Raw genomic sequence first — 19,898 nt, forward strand, 5'->3', positions numbered from 1 at the left:
CCTCCATTGTGAGTTTTTAGTCACACATGTTCTCTCCTCTCTTTCGACCACCAGCCCTTCTACTTTGGTAGATTGTCAGCTGCTTGGGTGGGGTGAGCCATGTCCTGGACAGTTCTGTGTCCCTAGCCCCTAGTGTAGAATCATAATATATCTGTCTCGAACACCGATGGAGTGTATTCATTATCCCTATTGTATAGAAAGGAACCAGGATTCAGTTTGGTAGGAAATTTGAATGAGGTCATATAACTGCTGAGCTTCAGTAGGATTTGAACTGGTCTTTTGACTTTAATATTCTTTATCTTTTTTGTTTTAATTGTTTTAGCTCTTAAATTGTATTTATCAGTTTGTGTGGATGTTAAAAAAAAATCCCAAAGGTTCAGAGTCTCTTTCCGTCTTTTTGCACCGTGTGAGTAACTTAATACTTGCTTGTTCTCAGAATGTCCTGTTATTTTCCTTCAAGGAGCCACTTCGCTGTTCTGACTTCTGACTTCTGCTGTTCTGTTAGTGGCTCCATCACAAAATCTTAGGATGACTTTTTACCTTCCTCTTGCTCGTCCCAGCTAATTGGGGACTCAAGACCAGCTCAGAGGGCCTTCAAATCCGTACCTGCCTTCTCCCTTATCACTGCCTCCCCCAGACCCAGCTCTCACTCCCCTGCCCAGAGGACTGCAGTCTGGCTGCCCTCCCTACCTCCCTTCTGCCCTGTTGTACTTCATCTCAGGGCAATCTAGAACCCTGCAGGGAGTCCTTCTACCTTCCGATTGAGATTTTAGCACAGGGCTTCTTAAGGGCTTCTTAAGGGTCTTCCTAAGGCCATCTAGTTAGTTTAGTAGCCCAGGAAGCCATTGTCACTTGTTAAATAATGGCTTTAAATGCACAAAATAAAACATAGGAGGGACACCTGGGTGGCTCAGGGGTTGAGCATCTGCCTTCAGCTCGGGGAGCCATCCTGGGTTCATGGATCAAGTTCCTCATCGGGCTCCCTACTAGGAGCCTGCTTCTTCCTCTGCCTGTGTCTCTGCCTCTCTCTCTCTCTCTCTGTGTGTCTCTCATGAATAAATAAATAAAATCTATAAAAAATAATAAATGTACAGTTACAAAGGGAACCATCGAAATAGCTATCAAGCTATTTTAAAAGCAGATTTTGATATGATAATCTATGTTTAATTTCTTATTATAATTAATAAATAATTCTGTATGAATACACTAAATAATAAGGTCCCCAGCAGGTGTGGTAACTACTACCGCTTGATGGTAGTGATGGGTGCAAGCGATATCTGGAGATACCCACAGCTTCTGTGACATGATACAAAAATGTCCACGATTGGTTTGGTGACGAGTCACAGGTCCTTCTACTATTACTGTTTCACCTACATTTGATAACCAAAGTAAATGCCAAATTTCAGTCTGAAGTTAGTGAAAATACATTGTTAATTCCTTTCCACTTGTGTTTTTGGCCCCCAGGTCCAGCCCCCTTTCCTGAGTCTGAGTCTCAAGGCTCTAAGGTCTGCGATTGCATTCCCTGTTAGCTTGTAAGCTTTGGGTCCTTCTGCTCTCCCTGTGTGGGCTCTGTACTGTGCACCGTACAGATGGGAGAGAAAACCGGGAACTCCAGTGTCTAACCTGAGCACTGCATCTCTCTTCTTGTTTGCATCTGTGCAGGTAGAGGAAGGATGGTGGGAAGGCGTTCTCAATGGAAAGACCGGAATGTTTCCTTCCAACTTCATCAAGGAGCTGTCGGGGGAGTCGGATGACCTGGGTATTTCGCAGGATGAACAACTCTCCAAGTCAAGTAAGGAAGTCCCCCATGCAGGGAGGGGGTGGGGACACCGGCAGGGGCTGCTCCAGCCTCCCCCTCTGTTCTGTAGCCTGTGCCTAGTGACGGTGACAGAAGCTCACGAGTACACTTCTGGTCGTGCGGCCTTAACCCCCGCGGTGTAGTAGGTTATCACTGTAAAGGCATGAGCCGCACCCCTTCACGTGTGCACAGGCACACACTATCCACCTCTGGATAGGTGACCGTCAGCCTCCAGGCCATTTCAGTATTCCCCTGTGGCTCACATTACTGTGCTTCCATACACTGCTCTCACTGCCAGTTAATAATTATTTTTTAAATGAACTGAATGAGACTGCATTTCTCAGCATCCTTTGAGGAACTTGGAGGAAAAAAATGGCACACACACACACACACACCCCGTTGGTGGTGAGAAGTGCTGTGTTCAGGACGACCGCATGCCAGCTTCATTACTAGTAGGACCAGACAGCTGAGAGGCCAGCCCCACCTTGGGTGAGCATGTGTGTCTTTCCGCGATGGTGAGAACGAACTCCAGGTCTTTCTTTCTCCAGGGCCTGAAGCTCTCCTCCCTCCAGCTTCTCTGCTGCCCTTTCCAGCTCACGGAGCAAAAGGTCAGGACCGGGAAGCTTTGTTCTCCCAGTCGCTAACCCAACTTCCCACGTGGGCGTCTGTGTATCTCTTGTGCCGTCCTGAGCCAAGGTCATGGCGTGAATGTCGGAAGACGCTCGACTGTCCTCGTGGCGCAGCACTCCCTGGGGGCGCAGGCTTCCTTTTCTAAACTCAGCCCTGTCAAAATCATACTGAAACGTCTTTCTTTTCCATTTGGAAAAATCTGACTTGAGTGGTGTTCTCCAGTTAGTTGTGTCTCTTTTATCTAACCAAGAGTATGATAGACAGATTCCCAATGTGGAGGTAAAGCCACTTCCAGAAAAGTGCTCGGGCGACCTTCTTCACTTGGCCTTTCAGCAGCTCGGGCTCATATCGCCTGTCATACATAGAAACAGCAGCTCTGGCTGGTTGGCTCACAGGCTTCAGGTATACCCTTTGCCTCTACTGCCAGTGCCAGGGACCCCACCCCAGCCCACCCCCAAACTCCATTCCATCCCAGGGTCTATGGTAGGAAATAATGGGAGGTTGATTTCGGAGCAAGTGAAGCATCTTGGAGCTCCTGCTGCCTTCTCTGGCTTGGGGTGGGGTGATTCTCTGCTAACAAGGCTCAGCTAGTGAGTACAGCTGGGAGGGTGGTGAGTGTCCTTGACCCCATGATAGTGGGAGTTGCTGTAGGTCCTGAATCATACATTAGTCCCAGCTGCCCTGGTGTCTCTTTTTGTACACGGGAATAGTGTTGAACCTGGTAATTAGGTCCTATGATAACGACACTGTATCTCAGGGATGTTGAGAATTAAATGGGCTTTCTTGGGAGGGGGGACCAAATTGGGTCATCGTACCATTATTTCTGTGGGGAAGTGTATTATGAGTTCTAATAGCAATAATGCACATAAATCACCTCACCCATGTAAGGCCGTCCATAAATGGTCACTTTCATCATTAATCATGATAGACTCTTGGGATATATAACCAGTTTGTGTGCTGAGACTGATGCACACTGATTGGTACCATGCACACTGAAGCATTATCTCTGCATGTGGAAGCTATTATGAGATTCCTTTACTGATGCAGAAAAGGAGATCTGGAGAGGTCTCCCTCTCTGGGAGAACCTTGACTTCTTGTATCCTGCCATGTTACCTGTGCTTTCATGGCTGGAGGGTCAGAGAAGTAATGCCTTTTGTATTTTGGGAACTGTTGAAATAAACTGCCTCCTTTTGCTCTAACTTAGTAATATGGACATTTGACCTGCCTGACCCCCTCAGTTCAAAGTGCACGGTGCTGGGATTCCTGGGGCAGGAGGTTAGGAGACTGCTTAGAATGGTCTCTCTGGGCGCTTAGCCTTCCTTCAGATGCTCAGAAAGGACTGTTTCTCTTGGAGAGACTCTTCTCCCCAACACTCATTCAGTTAAAAGCCCTCCATTTCAGGACGAGGAGAGCCCACAAGTTTCAGCAGCCATGTTTAGTTACCACAGAATCTGTTCCTTATTGGGGAGGGTTTGAAGTCCCTGAAGAGGCATGGTCTCCTAACAAGGATGGGTGTTTCTAAAAGAACTGCATGGCCATGGCAATCTTCCTGTATGTACAGTTAAGGACAAGAGGGCCCATCTCTCCATCTTTCCATCTGTCCACCCATATCCATCCTTCTATCCTTCCTTCCTTCTTCCTTTTCTTCTGCTTCTCATTCATTCAGCCTTTGCTGAGCCCCTGTTGTTACTAAGACACTGCACAAGACCCTGAAGATATACAGAGTTCCTGCCTTCATCAGCTCGCATAACAAAGGAGTACACAAACTGGAAGTTTGGGAAGGTGCCCCAGGTGCTCCATGAGTGTCTGAGGAAAAATGGTATACAGAGGTGGAGAGGCCAGTCCCACATCCCAGTGGACAATGGTGGTCACAAAAGACTTCATACAAAAAGAGATGTGATGATAATGTCCCTGTGGCTTGCTGAATTGAAGTAATCCCCTGAAAAGAGAAATAGCCTCTCTCAGCATTCTGACAGGCTTTTCAGTAGCTGTTTACACTCTGAAGATAAAATGTCTATCCAGTGGTAAAATGTGTAAAATGTAGTCCCAATCACATACAGAAGTTATGTATAGTGGTAGTAGGACTTGTCTAAGCGGAACCTTTGGTTTTAAAATGATTCTGCTTATTCCCTATTCGCAGAGAATGGCATCAGTAGTTTCAATGTGCTTTACTTTAAATTTTTTCTTTTTAGAAATAATTATAGTCACAAGAAGTTGCAAAAAAAAAAAAAAACCAACTAGAACTGTATAGAGAGATCCCATGTACCTCTCATCCAATTTTCCCTGGGGATAACATCTTGTATAACTGTAGTAAAGAAATGCCTATTTACTTTTATCATAAAACTAAGAAAGACAGAGGTAGTTCGTGCACAAAAGACATCTAGGTTTTTACTCCAGTACAAGCTAAACTGTACTTAATCAAGATCTTTGTTAGACCTGCCCACTTAACATTCCTAATGTTTATGCCATTTTGGCAATTTTTAGAGAGCCTTGTGCCTTCATATAAAAATCCTCTGAATTTAAATGCTACCAGACATCAGGGTGAGGTTTTTTAAGCAGATAAAATCTATGTCCTGGTACATATGAAGAAAACTTAGTGTACAGTGTATCCTTGTGTATCTCTTTGTTCACACAAGTGCATGCACAGACACACACACACACCTACATGTGCACATAATTATTTGGTATTTGTACTCTTCACATTTCTATTTCCAGAAAGTAATGGGTGAATGTAATACAAGAAACCTTGACTTATATTTTTGAGGAAGTGTACCCGGACATCTTGACACATAGCGGGTGCTCAATAAGCACTTACTGAATCCCTTTTTACTCTGAGGAGGCATTTTTATCTTTGAAAGACAGGTGCTTGAACTTGCTTTTCTTTTACCGTGTTGTATTTTTTATATATGGTGGTTGTTTATGAAAATATCTGAACTGTAGATCTTTGTTTAGGGTAATCTGATCTGTCAAGGAAAGAGTTACAGCAATTGTACTGGTTGATGTGTTGACTTAAACCTTTTACCTTAGATAAGAAAGTTCATAGCTATGTAGCAGCAGAAACGTTTTGCTCCATATTTAAATTTGAAAACGCTATTGTATTTTATAGAATTTGTGAAACATTAGAGGTACTTTTTCAGAGGTTTCTATACCCAACATGGGGCTTGAACTCATGACCCTGAGATTAAGAGTCAGATGCTCTACTGACTGAACCAGGCAGACACCCCATAGTCTTCTATTTTTAATACAATTTGTTAGCTTGAAGGTGGAGGTACATGCATTGTAATTTATATCTGATTATAATCAGATGTGTTTCAAGTCCTTCTAAATCTATAGATTCCTCCTCCATGTCTCCTTTTTCTCTTATAATTTTTGCTGAACAAACTAAGGTCCTTTGTCTATGAATTTCCCACCATCTGTCTTTGCTGATTTCGTTTCTGCTATGCCATTAACTCTGTGTCCCTAAAAATTGATCATTGCATCTAGGGGCTTAACTAAATTGAGGTTTGATCTGAATAAATATATATATTTCCCAAAACATCATAGATGGTGATGTATCATCAACATGGAGGCTCACAATGTCTAGCTATCTTTCTTTTTGAATATTAGCAGCCACCTATGATTCCCACCCACCATTCATGAACCCATGAAATGGGTTCCCATTTTTCAGACCAATGGTGAAAAAATTTTGAGTAAGTTAGATTTTTAAAAAAAGAAAACATCCAAGTGGTTGTGATAGTACTGTGGGCAGAATCTTATGTTAGGAATGGAAAGGAATTTAGAGATCTTCCAGCCTGGTATCAGATAAGAACCCTAAAGTTCAGTGAAACAAAGTCCTTGGTGTGGCATGGCTTACCAGTGACAAGGCCATAATTACGTGCAGGCTTTCCACACACACTTTGGTATTGCCTTTATTCTGGCCCGCAGTTTACTCTTTCACAGGGCATCTGACAAATTTCCAATTTGAGTAGAGTTTAGATTATTTCTTCTTATTATTGGAGATCATGATTAATTAATTACCTTTTCAGTTTCCATTTTGCACATGCTAATATTGACTGTGAAATAGAACTAATTATAGGGACACCTGGGTGGCCCAGTTGGTTAAGCAGCTGACTCTTGGTTTCAGCCTAGGTTGTGATCTTTGGGTCCTGGGATTCAGCCTTGCATCGAGCCCTGTATTGAGCTCTGCACTTAGCAGGGAATCTACTTGAGATTCTCTCTCTCCCTCTCCCTCTCCCTCTTCTACTCCCTCTCCCTCCTCCTTCTCACAGGCGAGCATGTGTGCATGCTCACGTTCTCTCTCAAAAAACAAACAACCTAATTATAAATTATACTGACATTATATTAAATTATAATCAGAGAATATCCTAAATTCTTAAAATTTATTTGGACTGAGAGGCAAATCCAGATATTATTGTTGTCCAATTTCCTTTTCAGACAAATTCTGCTTCACATTTTGGACATAAATGTATCTTTTATTTCTAACATTTTTTTAATATTATTAAATTTCTCAGATTCTAAACTAATTGTTGTAAAACTAAAAAGTATTCCTGTTTTTTTTAAAAAAAAAATACCACATCATTTAGCTACAGAAACATTTTCAATTATTTCCATAATTTTCAGAGGGACAAAATTTACATTTTCTTTCTATAACCATTAATAACCAGGAGATTTCAGTTTGAATTGACTTTATAGTTTTCCTAATTCCTTATTTTGGAATTTTAGATTCTGATAGTTTCATGACTTGTCAAGCTAAGACAAAGATGGAGATGGCTTTTTAAAACTTGGGGCAAACCACTTTCATGATATAGAAATACTGTATTTCATTAGTTGTAGGAAACAGATTGTTCTTTTTTATTTTGTACTTTTTGTTCTTTTTAATATTAGATGGTATTTGTTTTGTATATGCCGTTCTATTAGCAGTGAAGAGCAATTAGCAAATTGATGAAACAGTTTCAGGCAAAATTAGATGCTAGGATAAGCATATGATTTTCTGTTGGAATTCTAAAATTCTTCCCTTTTACAGCGTTTGCTGCCTTCAGGTATTAATATTTAATAGTGATAGTAAAGTATTTCTCCCGGTGGAATAAGCAGCACTCATATTCGTGAACTTTCCAATTGCCTGTCTCTTTTGTGTTTTAGATAGAGTATGTGTCCTTGCTCACCGCAGCCCAGGCTGTTTCCCGTCATCTTGCGGGGAAGCTTGGCACACACACTTGGCCGTTCAGAGACATCAGAGCTGTGGTCTCCCTCAGAGATCCTCAGACGTGGTCCTGGGGAAGAACACAGGGAGGTTCTGTTGTACTTGGAGGGACTTTATCAAAATACTGAGTTCTTTACTTCCGCTTCCTTTTTCTGACACTGAGAAGGACCCCCGCTGTTCAGTTTGGGAGGGCCTTGCTTGCAAAGCATCTGCGTTCCTTGGGAATAATGTCACTAATGACTGAAGTGAAGCAGAATAAAAATTTCCCCAAATAAAACAGGCCCGCTGTCACTTGCTTTTTTTTTTTTTTTTTTTTTTGGTCATCAAAGTCCTCAAGAGCTGCAAATCTAACATGAACCTTTGAAACACTTTATTGTTTCTTTGGATGATTCTTATATGGCCAGTGATTTTGAACATCTAAGTTTTTACTTTATTTTTTTTTATTTTTTTTTTTTAAGTTTTTTTTTTTTAAGTTTTTACTTTAATTGGATGGAGCACATTTATCAAACAGGGAAGACTTCAGAATTAGGGTGTCCCACCATGCCTGTAGGACATGGAAATGGGAAATACCCGATGGTATTTTAGTTGTCTATTTGATCATTTGACGTTCTCTTCATGTGTCAGTAGTGACGTGGCCCAGAAGCTGACTTGATGTTTCCTGTTGGGGTTTTCCATTTTCCTAAAGAATATTTTAAGAAGTGACACAAGTTACTCCCTCCCTCTCAGTTCCTCTCTCTGTAAACGTAGCCTGCTTTTCCCTCCCTCAGACCTATTATGAGTGAGCTGCATGACTGGCCTTTAGTTTGATATTTAGCTCATAAACCATAAGAGAACCTATTTGTTGGGTAATTTAGAGTAATGCATTTAGCAAACCATTTTACCTGCCCATGGTATTCTCTGTATGGTGTGTGTGTGTGTGTGTGTGTGTGTGTACTCGAACTAGGACAGTGTGTATGTATTTCCTGTACTTAAAATTCCAGAGAAATATGGGCTTTAGCTGTGTGTCCTGTCCTACAGTCTTGATAATCTCTACTGGTAACAACAAAAAAGAGATAATTTGACGTTTGACAGTAGATGAGTCCTATGTCCTCATGCTTGAGTACAGTCTCATGACTGATATGGCAAAAGCTCAATTAAGGTGTTTCAAAAAATAGGGTTTTCTGGTGTCTGCAGCACTAAGCAGAAAACCCCTTATATCCACACGGATGCCACTATTGGTTTCAATCCTCATTGGTGAAGACCCCCTCTAGCTTATTAGTACCTTTCCTTGTTGAAAGGTACAAAGAGTAAAATCCTTAAAGAGAATCTGTGCCTTATTTAGAATCTTGGGGTCATGGATATCAGTTTGTGTCATACAGGGCTCTAGGGATAGAAGATAAAAGATAATGGGCCTCAATCTATATTACACATGGGTCATTAAGGAATCCAGTGACTTGGATTTCCTCTGGTTAATTGAGGTTTTCCTTTTCTTGAGCTAAAATGTGGCAATGGCTTCCAGGTTTAAAGGGGGCATAATCTCCATGCCAGTCATGGGCAGAGGCAAGCCCCTCTTCCGGATGCTCATTGCTATCGTGGTTGTGTGGGGACTTTGGGCTCATTCTGTAACATTCTTAAATTCTGCCTAATGGTCTCTAATTAATTTGCCAATAAAACTCTTACAGCGGATTCATTGAAGGCAAGTTCAGTTAAAGACTCTCCTTCTTCCTTCTTTTGCCATCATTTGCTCCCCCCTTCCCCTCTCTTGTTTTTCTCTCCCCTTCTCTTCTCTCATTCACTGTCAGGAAAGACTACCTTTGAAGGGACAATTCTGTACCGAGCTGCACCGGGAAAGACGGAGGGCCACAGACGCTATTACAGTGAGTGACCTAAACGGCAGGAGGCAATTGTAAAGTTAACATCCGAGTACTTGTGGTTTTTGACACGGCCGCCGCACTTTCCTGAGCTGCTCATGCTTCTGCCAAGTGTGTGTGTGAATTTCTGATCCAAGGACATGGACTTATTTGCCTGAATAAGTGCTGTCTCCTTGGTGTGTGCTACAGGAGCATTCTCATCACCAGCCCTGGCGCTTTCTTGTTTGCTTTATGCCTCTGCCATGTGTGTAACATGCGTGCATGAGCCATGCGTGCAGAGAAGGGACCAGTAGCATTTGTCATGGCATACGTATTTGTACCAGTATCTCTGGGCCTCTGCGGTGGTGTGAGATGGCTTTCCATGGAAATGTCAACCTCTCGTGGTTACTGCTTTTCCCGAGTGGCTCATTAGAAACCAATAAACCATTTCTTCATTGTGTTGTTCAAAGAAATAAGAATTTGGCATGAAAGTCCATGCCAGAAATGGCGTTCTGCTTTGCTCATTCAGCCAATCACTGCACGACAGACTTCTTTTGGCAGGACCAACGGATAGCCTTTTGTGTTGTGAAATAAAGCTGCCAAAAGTTGAGGGGAAGGACACGAATGAGATTAATGAATGAATTTCGTGAAGCTCTTAGAACAGTTCCTGCCGCTGAATAGCACTATACACGTGAGTTTTAAATTTAAAATAAACAAAAATGGCTCACAGACCTGAATTGATCCATGCTGGAATATTACGGTAAATTACACAAAAGTGTAATTTATTATGTCATTTGGCCAGCCATATAACAGAAAATTTGAGGCTCTGTTCTTTTTTTTTTTACCTTGAGGGAAAAGCTTCCACCCTGGTGTACATGTACACATATGCACATACATATCTACATGTAGAGAAGTGGCGAAAGAGAAGGTTCAAATGTGAACGCCGGAACCGTGCTTCTCAGACTGTCTGTGGTGAAGTTTATTTTTATTTCTATCCCCCCACGGACGGATACCTGGTCTTGCTGTACACAACTTTACTACGCATGCAGTGTGCCATCTGCACCTCACCACAGGCAACTGACAGATCGGGACTGGTCTGTTCCCTGGTCACCCAGACAAGTCCACGGGCCACACATCTGAAGTCATACCAGTACACACTGCTATAAGTGTTTCCAAATATGCACACTTCCTGTGCAAAGCTTGCTATGTACCAGTAACAAGCCCTTCATGAACTGGCCCTAGCCCACAGACCGCGCTCTGTGCTGTCCTACCTGTCGGTGTCACCTGGCATTCTGAGCATGACACGGGGACATTTTCAGGATGGTGTGTATGATGGGCACCAGTAGCTATAAGATGCAGCACCAAACCAACATGAAAACGTCACCTTTGATTGTCTCCAAAGGGAAGGAATTAGATTTTGAGTTCTTTCACCAACCCAGATACTCAGCTATATAATTTACATTCTTAAAAGTGATAGAAGCAGGCTGCCAGAATGTCTGGAAGAAAAATCTGCCATGTGTTTTCTTCCCAGTCCATGCTTATGTGGTTGAATGACTGTGCCCCCTCTCTCTGTGTAATGTGAAGAGCATTTCTCACAGTGATTAATACAAAGTCATTAAGATGAACCTGGAAGGCAGCAAATCCCTGAAACTAGAAGCTCAGTGAAATCAGAATGGCAGTGGTTGAAAATATTATGGTTCTAACTAATGAGGAATGATAGAAGACTCCTTCAAATTCCTCTCTTTGAAGAACTAAAACAGCCTTGCCCTAATCCATTTGCCCTGCTGCCTTCTGCTGCTGGTGGTGGTGGTGGTGGTGATGGTGGTGGTGGTGGTGGTGGTGATGGGGAGGGCAGGACGGTAATGGTTTCTTCCCACTAACTCTTTCTTTATTCCACCCTCAAATGGTTCTTTCCAACCCAGAAAAGAGTATACAAGCCATTTATCACATAGAAAGAATCCATACGGCAAAATGAGAACATGTTAAAGGGGAAATGACACAATATTTAGACTCCAAAATTATATCTCCAGCAGGGATAGTTCCAAAAACAATGAACAAATAAACACACGAATGGATAGCTAATCCAGAGGGGTTCTTCATGTTTTGCACACTCAAATCCAGGCCTATAAATTACAGCCGACCCCATTGCTGTAGGCTGCTCCTCATTGCTCTGCCCTCCATTCTTGCTCACAAATGCTGTTCTTTAGCTAATTAAAATGTACACCAGGGATCTTCCTCCTCTCCCCTTCTTTTTTGGCTTATAAATACCATTTTATTGAAAACAGCAGCAGCAACAAACACAGCCATTGTTTTAATGTTAAGGATTTGATTTTGAAACTTGTTAGCAATTTATAATGACCTTTCTATATTTTATCTGTTTTCATTTAACAGTTTCTTCCTGCACTGAGACTACTTTATTTGAATGACTTCGACATTTTATAACATTTTATGTGAGCAATTATTTGGTGTATTATTCTTACGTACTAGGAGGCCACCTTCCCTGTAGAAAGATAACGTACAATTGGCTAATACAGAACAAAATTTGATGTACTTTCATCGAGAGCATCGTTGTCATAAGGGGATGTACAGTAAACGTTCAGGAGCTATTCTACACATCTAGAGGCTTTAGAGGCAGATTGAATGGCAAACTAGTATTCCATAAGATATCATTTGAATCCGGCCCTTTGATGGGATGACTGATATACTGACTTTCAAAGTAAGAGTGTACACCTAGAAATTAACTAGAAACAAATAGGCTCTTCCTTTTAGGAACATGATTGTGGGCAGAGCCTGGGGAAAAAAGAATCTGGGAGGTAAGTGTTCATGCTGTCTTGCTGACAACTATTTGGTGACTTCCAACACACACCACAAGAGGTCAAAGGAAGGATGTCATGTTCCCAGTGTTCTTCTTTGGAAAGGGATTCAGCCTTGGGGAAATGATGGCATTGAGGGAGGGAAGAAGAACAGTGGGCTCGGGGAATTCTGGCCTCCGGGAAGGCAGCTTCCTTCCTTTCTTTAACAGACACAGTCATCTTTGCCAGTGAAGGCGTCTCAATGTCAAGTTTGGTTTAATGCTTTCCTAGAGAAACATGTCTGCGTGCATTTATTCCTTGTGAAGCCATCCAAAGAGATTTAATTCTTTGGCAGTCATAATTTTGTGTGGTTTCTTTAATTGCTAATTTGTTTAAATGGCTTTTAGCTTTACAGTTTCCCTTTAGGAAATGTTACTTTCATTGCTAATTGCTAATTGCCATGAGTCATAGAGATTGGAGGTACAGTATGTGGTCCTGACGGGGTGGGGTGGTGAGGACAGAGTGGGAAGGGTTGTCATCACACAGACTGTGGCAAAACAAATTTGTATTAGAATCAGGCTCTGGCTGAAGAGAGGTGAGATGTCACATAAGAGATCTGCTTTGAAATTAGATTTTTTTGGGGAAGAATTTCAATTCACTTCTGAAAATCAAAGGCTGGGGGTGGGGAGATTGAACAAAACTCAGAGCCACCTGAACGCAACATATTCGACACATGAAATGAAAAGTCCTGTGCCCAGTAACACTTGTAGAGGTGGTTCCTGGCTGGCTGTGAGGTGCTTCATGGCTGTGGCTGATTTCTGAGCTCTTTCTCTCCCCGTCCCCACTCTTGACAGGTTTAAGGGAAACCACAGGCTCCGAGAGTGATGGGGGTGACTCGAGCAGTACCAAATCCGAAGGTGCCAACGGGACAGTCGCAACTGCAGCAATCCAGCCGAAGAAAGTTAAGGGAGTGGGCTTCGGAGATATATTCAAAGACAAACCAATAAAACTAAGACCAAGGTCGATTGAAGTAGAGAATGACTTTCTACCAGTGGAGAAGGTATGTTCGACAGTTTCTGTTTTATTTCAACACCATGTGGAGTACCCAAAAGTCCATCATCGTAGGGCATCTGAGACTTCTTGTGCCTCTTCTGGGGTGTCGGTATCCTCACATGCTAGCTGTTTGCCCTCTCCCCTTTGGGGCTCTCCCTCTGTTTCTGGAAAGGCTCATGCTCCAGTTTACATCTTCTTTTCTTACGGATCTCTCTATGGAACGCATCTCAGTATGGCTTTTCAAATGGACCTGGACCATCCCCCCTCCCACCCCAAAAAGCCCCTCATGCCTGGACCCAGCTAAACACATGACCTTGACACCTTTGAGCACAGACTGATCCATCACTTCTCCTTGTCCATTTCTCTAGTGCTTTGTGCCTGGGTGCGTCGATTGGTCCTACAATAGACAAAAGGGGTTATGTATTTTTTTCACTGGCAGTTAGGTGGGAGTGATTTCAGACTGCTGAAAGGAAGTCTCCCACGTGTATATATGATGGAGATGGGCCATGCTGTGACTCCCTGGGTTTTTCCCATCAGGAAGCTGGTTGTTTTCTTCTACCTCTCTGATTCTGGGTTGCAAGAGGCAGACAATGTGTTGCTGCTAAGTACGCGGTTGCCACAGCAACACACCCAGAGCCATCGAGCTTGTGGCTGTCAGTGACGTCTAGTGTGGTACACTTCTGAGCACCACGGCTTTGCTTAGGATTTGATAAATACTGTGGAATTTTCCAAATTGTAATAAGCTACACTCATGCTGTGCTTAAGGAATGTTTGATAATTCGATTTAGCGCTGAAACTTTTGCTTTGATGTTTGTGCCAGTAGGCTCGGGGGATGGGGCATTGGCAGCATCTCTAATGCAGGTTTATCAGTGGCTTTTAAATGTTTTTCATTTTTTGGGTGAGATGAGTTTTTCAAAGTTGCATCATCATCCACTGCTGTACAACTTCCACCCGCCTCTTTCCCCCAGCCCCCAGCAACCTTGCCTGGTGTCATCATACATTAGAAACAGAATCTGGAAAGGAAACTTTGGGACACTTAATACTCTTAGAGATGAAAAAGACAGAAAGGGCAGAGACTTAGACATGAAGCACTGTTCCATTTACATTCTTCTTTCGCTGCAGCTTATCTGAGCCAGCTTTATTTCTTTCAGTAAGTAATATATGATATTTCTCAAGATCTAAGAACTGTCTAGCTGGTATCCCAGCTTGCCAACTCATTTCTCCTTCACATGATCACCTTCAGATTCCTATAAATATTTACAAACGAGCAAGTCCCCATTTTGGGAGGAAACAATGGGTATAGTTTTTCTTCATTTTACTCAACTGGTTGAAATGAACGTGACCATTGACTCAGTTAGCAAACAGTTAATTTTTTTGGTTTGTTTTATGATTCTTGGTCTTATTCTTTCCTGTGTAGGACAGTGTGTGTGTGTGTGTGTGTGTGTCTGTGTGTTTGACTTTTGTTGCTATGAATATTTGTTTTAACCACAATAGTAAATTGGGCTATTATCAGTAGCCGTTTTGGCGTCACATGTAATACTCCCGAGTTTATGCCTCAGCACACTTCTCTGAACCCCGGGGCCATATCCCTGACTGCCAACTTGCACATCTCCACTTGAAGATCTTAAATTCTTACTAGCTTTTCCAACCCTGAACTCATCGTCTTCATCACCTAAAACTGCTCTGCCCATACCCTTCCCCGTCTCAATGAAGGCCGCGGCTCTCCCCCTCATCCAGATCAGGATTAAAGTCTTGGGTCTGTCCCTGACTTCTTTTCTCACAGCCTGTGTCTGATGCATCAGGTGACTCCATCAGCTTTGCCTCTGTGAATGTCAGTAACCCACCAAAGCTCATCACCTTCACAGTTCCCCTGCTCTCTCGTCATCACTTAGTAATCTCCTTATAGGGCTTCCTGCTTCTCCCCTTCCCCTGCAGTCTAGTCTCAACAGGGAAGCCAGGGCAATCTCTTGAAACCCTAAGTCAGATCACGCCACTCCCCTGCTCACATCCCCAGAGAACCAAAGTGAAAGGCCTCCCCCAGGGCCACAGGCTGCAGTGACTGGCGTCCATTACCTCTCAGACTTCTCCCCTTGCTTACTCCCTCCTGGCCCCTTACTTTTCCTTCAACATGCCAAGCACCCTCCCACTTGGAGATCTGTTTCACAGTAGTTTCCTCTGGCTACACACGCTGCTTCTCCCGACCCACTTCGCTGCTTGCCTCTCCCCCCATTACTCTGCTCAGACTTCACCTTTTCAGTGAGCCCTGCCCTGGCCCACTCATTCTAAAACCTACCCTCCTGGCCTACCCTGCCCACTTGTGCTGCATGTTTTGTTTTCCATAGCATGCAACTTTTTCTAACATAATATTTATTTCTTTATTGTGTTTATTATTTATTTTACTCACTTATATATGCTATGTGCTTAGAACACTGTGTGGCACATAGTAGGTTAGGTGCTCAGTAAGTACAAGATGTATGAATACTATTTAAACTGTGTTAATATAGCATTCTAGAGATCGCAGACTTCTATAACATGAGGGAACTGGGTGGGATAATATAACAGTTACATAGTTGGAAAATATAGTGGTTGTATGGTTCACTGCGTTATTGTGAAGCAGAGATTTATTGTATTAGTCTTAGTGATATGACATGTTAACATCATCAGAGTAATATATATGTGTGTATGCGTGTGTGTGCATCTTGATTCATGATTTGTTTGCAGAAGGAAACCATGTGCTGCCGGCAGTCTTAACCTGCTTCTCATTGTGAAGTCTCTGGGGAAAACGTAAACTTCCCAGCTTGCTTTACTAGCTGTGGACAGATTTTTTATAGCGTATAAGAGGACTCAAAACTATCTCCACCCTCTGTTGTTGGTGCTATGGATAGTTGCATAGATTTATGGATCCGTTATATTACTACACAACCAGTCATGAGAGCTGATAAGTGCGATAATGTTTTACTAGTGTACAACTTGGTTCTCGTCACTTTTGAGATGGATTTGTGTCCAGGATTTATGTTTGCGGAATGAAGTTTCCTTCAAGAATTGAGTGTGCCGTTTTGATTTTGCAGAAACACGAATTGGATCCTATGTGACAGCATTTGGTAGATAAGACCCAAGCAGGTCTTCCACTTATGCTGGGTAGTTGGCCTTCTGAGATGACTGGTTTGATAACTTGGATAAAGAAAAAAAAGAATCTGGTAATTTTTAACAACTGCAAGCATATTATATTTTCCATTCAAGTTGAGAAGTTTTGAGATTCACTTTTCTCCATTGCTAGAAAATGCTGTGCTTGTTTTCTGCTGCTCTAATCCATATCACCCTAACCAGAGTGAGTGAACGCTGATAATTATACCAGGACAGGTACTACATAACAGCCCCCCACCCCCAACAATAGGGAAATAGTGAGTAGTCTTGCTTCTTAGTTTACTGAACTATAAGGAAGGACCCTGTTTATGAGTCCTTTTATCACTGTGGATGATTTGTTTAGCGCATTGTTTAACTGAAATGTTTACAGATGAACTCATTTGTTGTCTGGGATTTTGCTTCGTAATTCAGAAGATGGAAGAGTGAGTAGGGCATAAAGGAAATAAGATTGGTCATGAGTGTATAATAGTTGAAACTGGATGGTGCATACATGGGGGATGAGTACTCCATATATATATATACGTATATATACATATACATATATATATATATATATATATATATATATATATATATATATGGTAAATTTCCCTTGCTAAAAGGTTAAAGAAAAAAAGAAGAACCTTGGGAAAAAATATACCATTCAAATTAAGCCTAGAAGTAATATGTGTTATATTAAAATAATGGAAAATATAGTGTGTCTACAAATGAACCAAGTTAAATTTCATAAGATTAGAAGGGCATGGTACCATTGTTATAGCTGATTGACCCTGACAAAATCACTTAATCTCAACTAAGCCATATGTAAAATGGGAATACTCTATATACCTATCCTCTTAGGACTTAAAAAATGTTATATAACAGAAAATACTTTGAAATTATAAATGTAACTCATTTCAACTAGTATTTATTGAGTACTCACTATATTTTCAGCACTGGGGACATAGTGGTAAACAAGACCAGGTCACTGCCCTCGGGGAGCTGCTGAAAAGTAAACAAGCAATAATAATACAGTGCGGAGAATGCCATAGGTTGAGATCAGGTTGAGAACACAGTGCCGAGCTGTGTTCTTGGGCATGGCAGGAAGTGATGAGTTGTGAGGCAGTCTGGAGAATGAGTGTTCATGTACGAGTGTACCTTCTTCCTACAGGAAGTAATGTTTAGACTTACTGTAGGAAGTAATGTTTTTAGGCCTATAGGAAGTGATGTTTAGGTTGAGAACCATGGCGTCCAATAGACATTCATCAAGCCAAGGAGTATAGAGTTATCAAGGTGAGAAGAACAATATGTATTAATGCCTTGAAGGGAAATTAAAATAGCACAGAGTATGTGTCGAGGCTTCAGCAGGAAGTTGGGAAAGATGAGAGCAGAGAAGGAGCAGAGCCCAGATCAGGAAGGGCCTGGTGACTTGTTAGGAAGTCTGAACTTGATCTTAAAGACAGTGAGGAGCTATCAATGGGCAGCTGTTTTCAGCAAGAGAGTGATAAGATCAGGTAGGTGGTTTAGAGAAAGTATTCCAATTTACAATGGGAGGAATGGATTACAGGAGACAGGGTGACTGAAATTGAGGAGGGAGGTTAACAGAAACTTATGTTGGCTCTCCTAATAAGCTCTCCTCCAGCCCCTGAAACCTGGGTTCTAAACCAGTTAATGAATAAGGTGAATCAGTGGATGGAGAATCAAAATAATATTTTTGCTCCTTTTTTCAGTATGGATATCCATTTCACCCAGCACTGTTTATTGAAAAGGTCATACTTTCTGCATTGCATAGCCATTATCACCTTTGTCATAATTTAAGTGGCTGTGTATGTGTTAGTCTGTTTCTGGACTCTCTATTCTGTTGGTCTGTATTTTTCCTTGCACTTATTCTTTTTTTTATAAAAAAGATTTTACTTATTTATTCATGAGAGACACACAGAGAGAGAGAGGCAGAGACCAGGCAGAGGGAGAAGCAGGCTCCATGCAGGGAGCCCGATGTAGGATTCGATCCCGGGACTCCAGGATCACACCCTGGGTCAAAGGCAGGCGCTAAACCGCTGAGCCACCCAGGGATTCCCTCTTGCACTTACTCTATGCTACCTCATTTACTGTAGCTTTTTTTTTTAATTTTTTATTTATTTATGATAGTCACAGAGAGAGAGAGAGAGAGAGGCAGAGACACAGGCAGAGGGAGAAGCAGGCTCCATGCACCGGGAGCCTGACATGGGATTCGATCCCGGGTCTCCAGGATCGTGCCCTGGGCCAAAGGCAGGCGCTAAACTGCTGTGCCACCCAGGGTTCCCTACTGTAGCTTTATAGTCAGTCTTGATATCTAGCAATTGAAGTTCTCACTCTTTGTTCCTCTTCAAGATTTCTTGGGCTATTTTTTAAAAGATTTTATTTATTCATGAGAGACACACAGAGAGAGAGAGAGAGAGAGAGGCAGAGACACAGGCAGAGGGAGAAGCAGGCTCCATGCAGGGAGCCCGATGTGGGACTCGATCCCGGGACTCCAGGATCACGCCCTGAGTTGAAGGCAGGCGCTTAACTGCTGAGCCACCCAGGCGTCCCTCCTGGGCTATTCTTGACCCCTTGTATGTTCATATAAATTTTATATCATCCCCACCACCACCACCAAAAAACAACCAAACAAAAAAACCCTCTTGGGATTTTCACTGAAATTGCATTGACTCTATAGATACTTTTGTAGAGAAATGATACCTTTCCAATCCATGAACATGTTATGTTTCTCTATTTATGTAGATCTTATTTCGTTTTGTGAAAATTCCTCAAAGCTGTACACTTAAGATTTGTGCACCTTTCCCTACCTATGTTATATAGCAATGTTGTTATCGATGAAGGCAAAGTTGAAGGATATAGATGAGTGTGAGAGCCAAATGGGCCTGCTAGCTGATCCCCAGAATTACAGACCCACCCACCCAGTCTCAGCAATATTGAACTAAAGCAGACCCATGTGAGATAGAAGGGCCTGTGCCTTGGAGAACAGTAGAGGACAACTTCAAAGAGGAAGAAAGAGTTGAGTTGAACACGCCTAGTTTATTTTTCTGAAATTTACCTGTCAGAGAAGTCATTTCATTCTCCCAGGGAAGGTGAGTAAAGGGGCAGAGAGTTCCAGGAGTGTCCGTTTGTGTCCACAAAGTGTCTGTTTGGGCTCCCTTTTACATGGCAGGAAATATCAGAAGATAAATAGTTTTTCTAACAAACAGCTTTGAAGTGTTGTCATGGATGGTTTAGGGAAATATTTTGAAGGGAGAATGAAGAAATTTGATAGTATGTGAAAGATAAAGGAGAGGGAGGACTTGAAGATAATGACTTGGGCCACTGGCTTAAGCAGTTGGGTGGTAGTATCATTTCCTTGGTTAGAGACCAGTGAAGAAGAAAGATATTTGAGGAGGAGAGAAGTCATGGATTCAGTCTTAGATCAGCTGTTTTTTTTTTCCCAGCTGGGATTT

At 42.2% G+C, this 19,898-nt stretch overlaps 1 protein-coding gene across 10 annotated transcripts in view; it reads left to right on the forward strand.

Moving 5' to 3' along the window:
* The window catches only part of SH3KBP1 (SH3 domain containing kinase binding protein 1), a 339,190-nt gene that overhangs the window by 188,910 nt on the left and 130,382 nt on the right, over positions 1-19,898 (forward strand). For 6 of the 10 annotated variants that reach the window (XM_077889066.1, XM_077889068.1, XM_077889074.1 and 3 more), the window contains 4 exons: positions 1,663-1,792; positions 2,347-2,406; positions 9,410-9,484; positions 13,104-13,309. In XM_077889066.1, the coding sequence (XP_077745192.1) occupies positions 1,663-1,792; positions 2,347-2,406; positions 9,410-9,484; positions 13,104-13,309 (471 nt within the window). The remainder of the gene's footprint in view (positions 1-1,662; positions 1,793-2,346; positions 2,407-9,409; positions 9,485-13,103; positions 13,310-19,898) is intronic. The other 4 variants (XM_077889065.1, XM_077889070.1, XM_077889069.1 and 1 more) reach the window with 2 other exon arrangements.

The sequence above is a fragment of the Canis aureus genome, chromosome X, assembly GCF_053574225.1.
Source record: "Canis aureus isolate CA01 chromosome X, VMU_Caureus_v.1.0, whole genome shotgun sequence".
Lineage (NCBI taxonomy): Eukaryota > Metazoa > Chordata > Mammalia > Carnivora > Canidae > Canis > Canis aureus.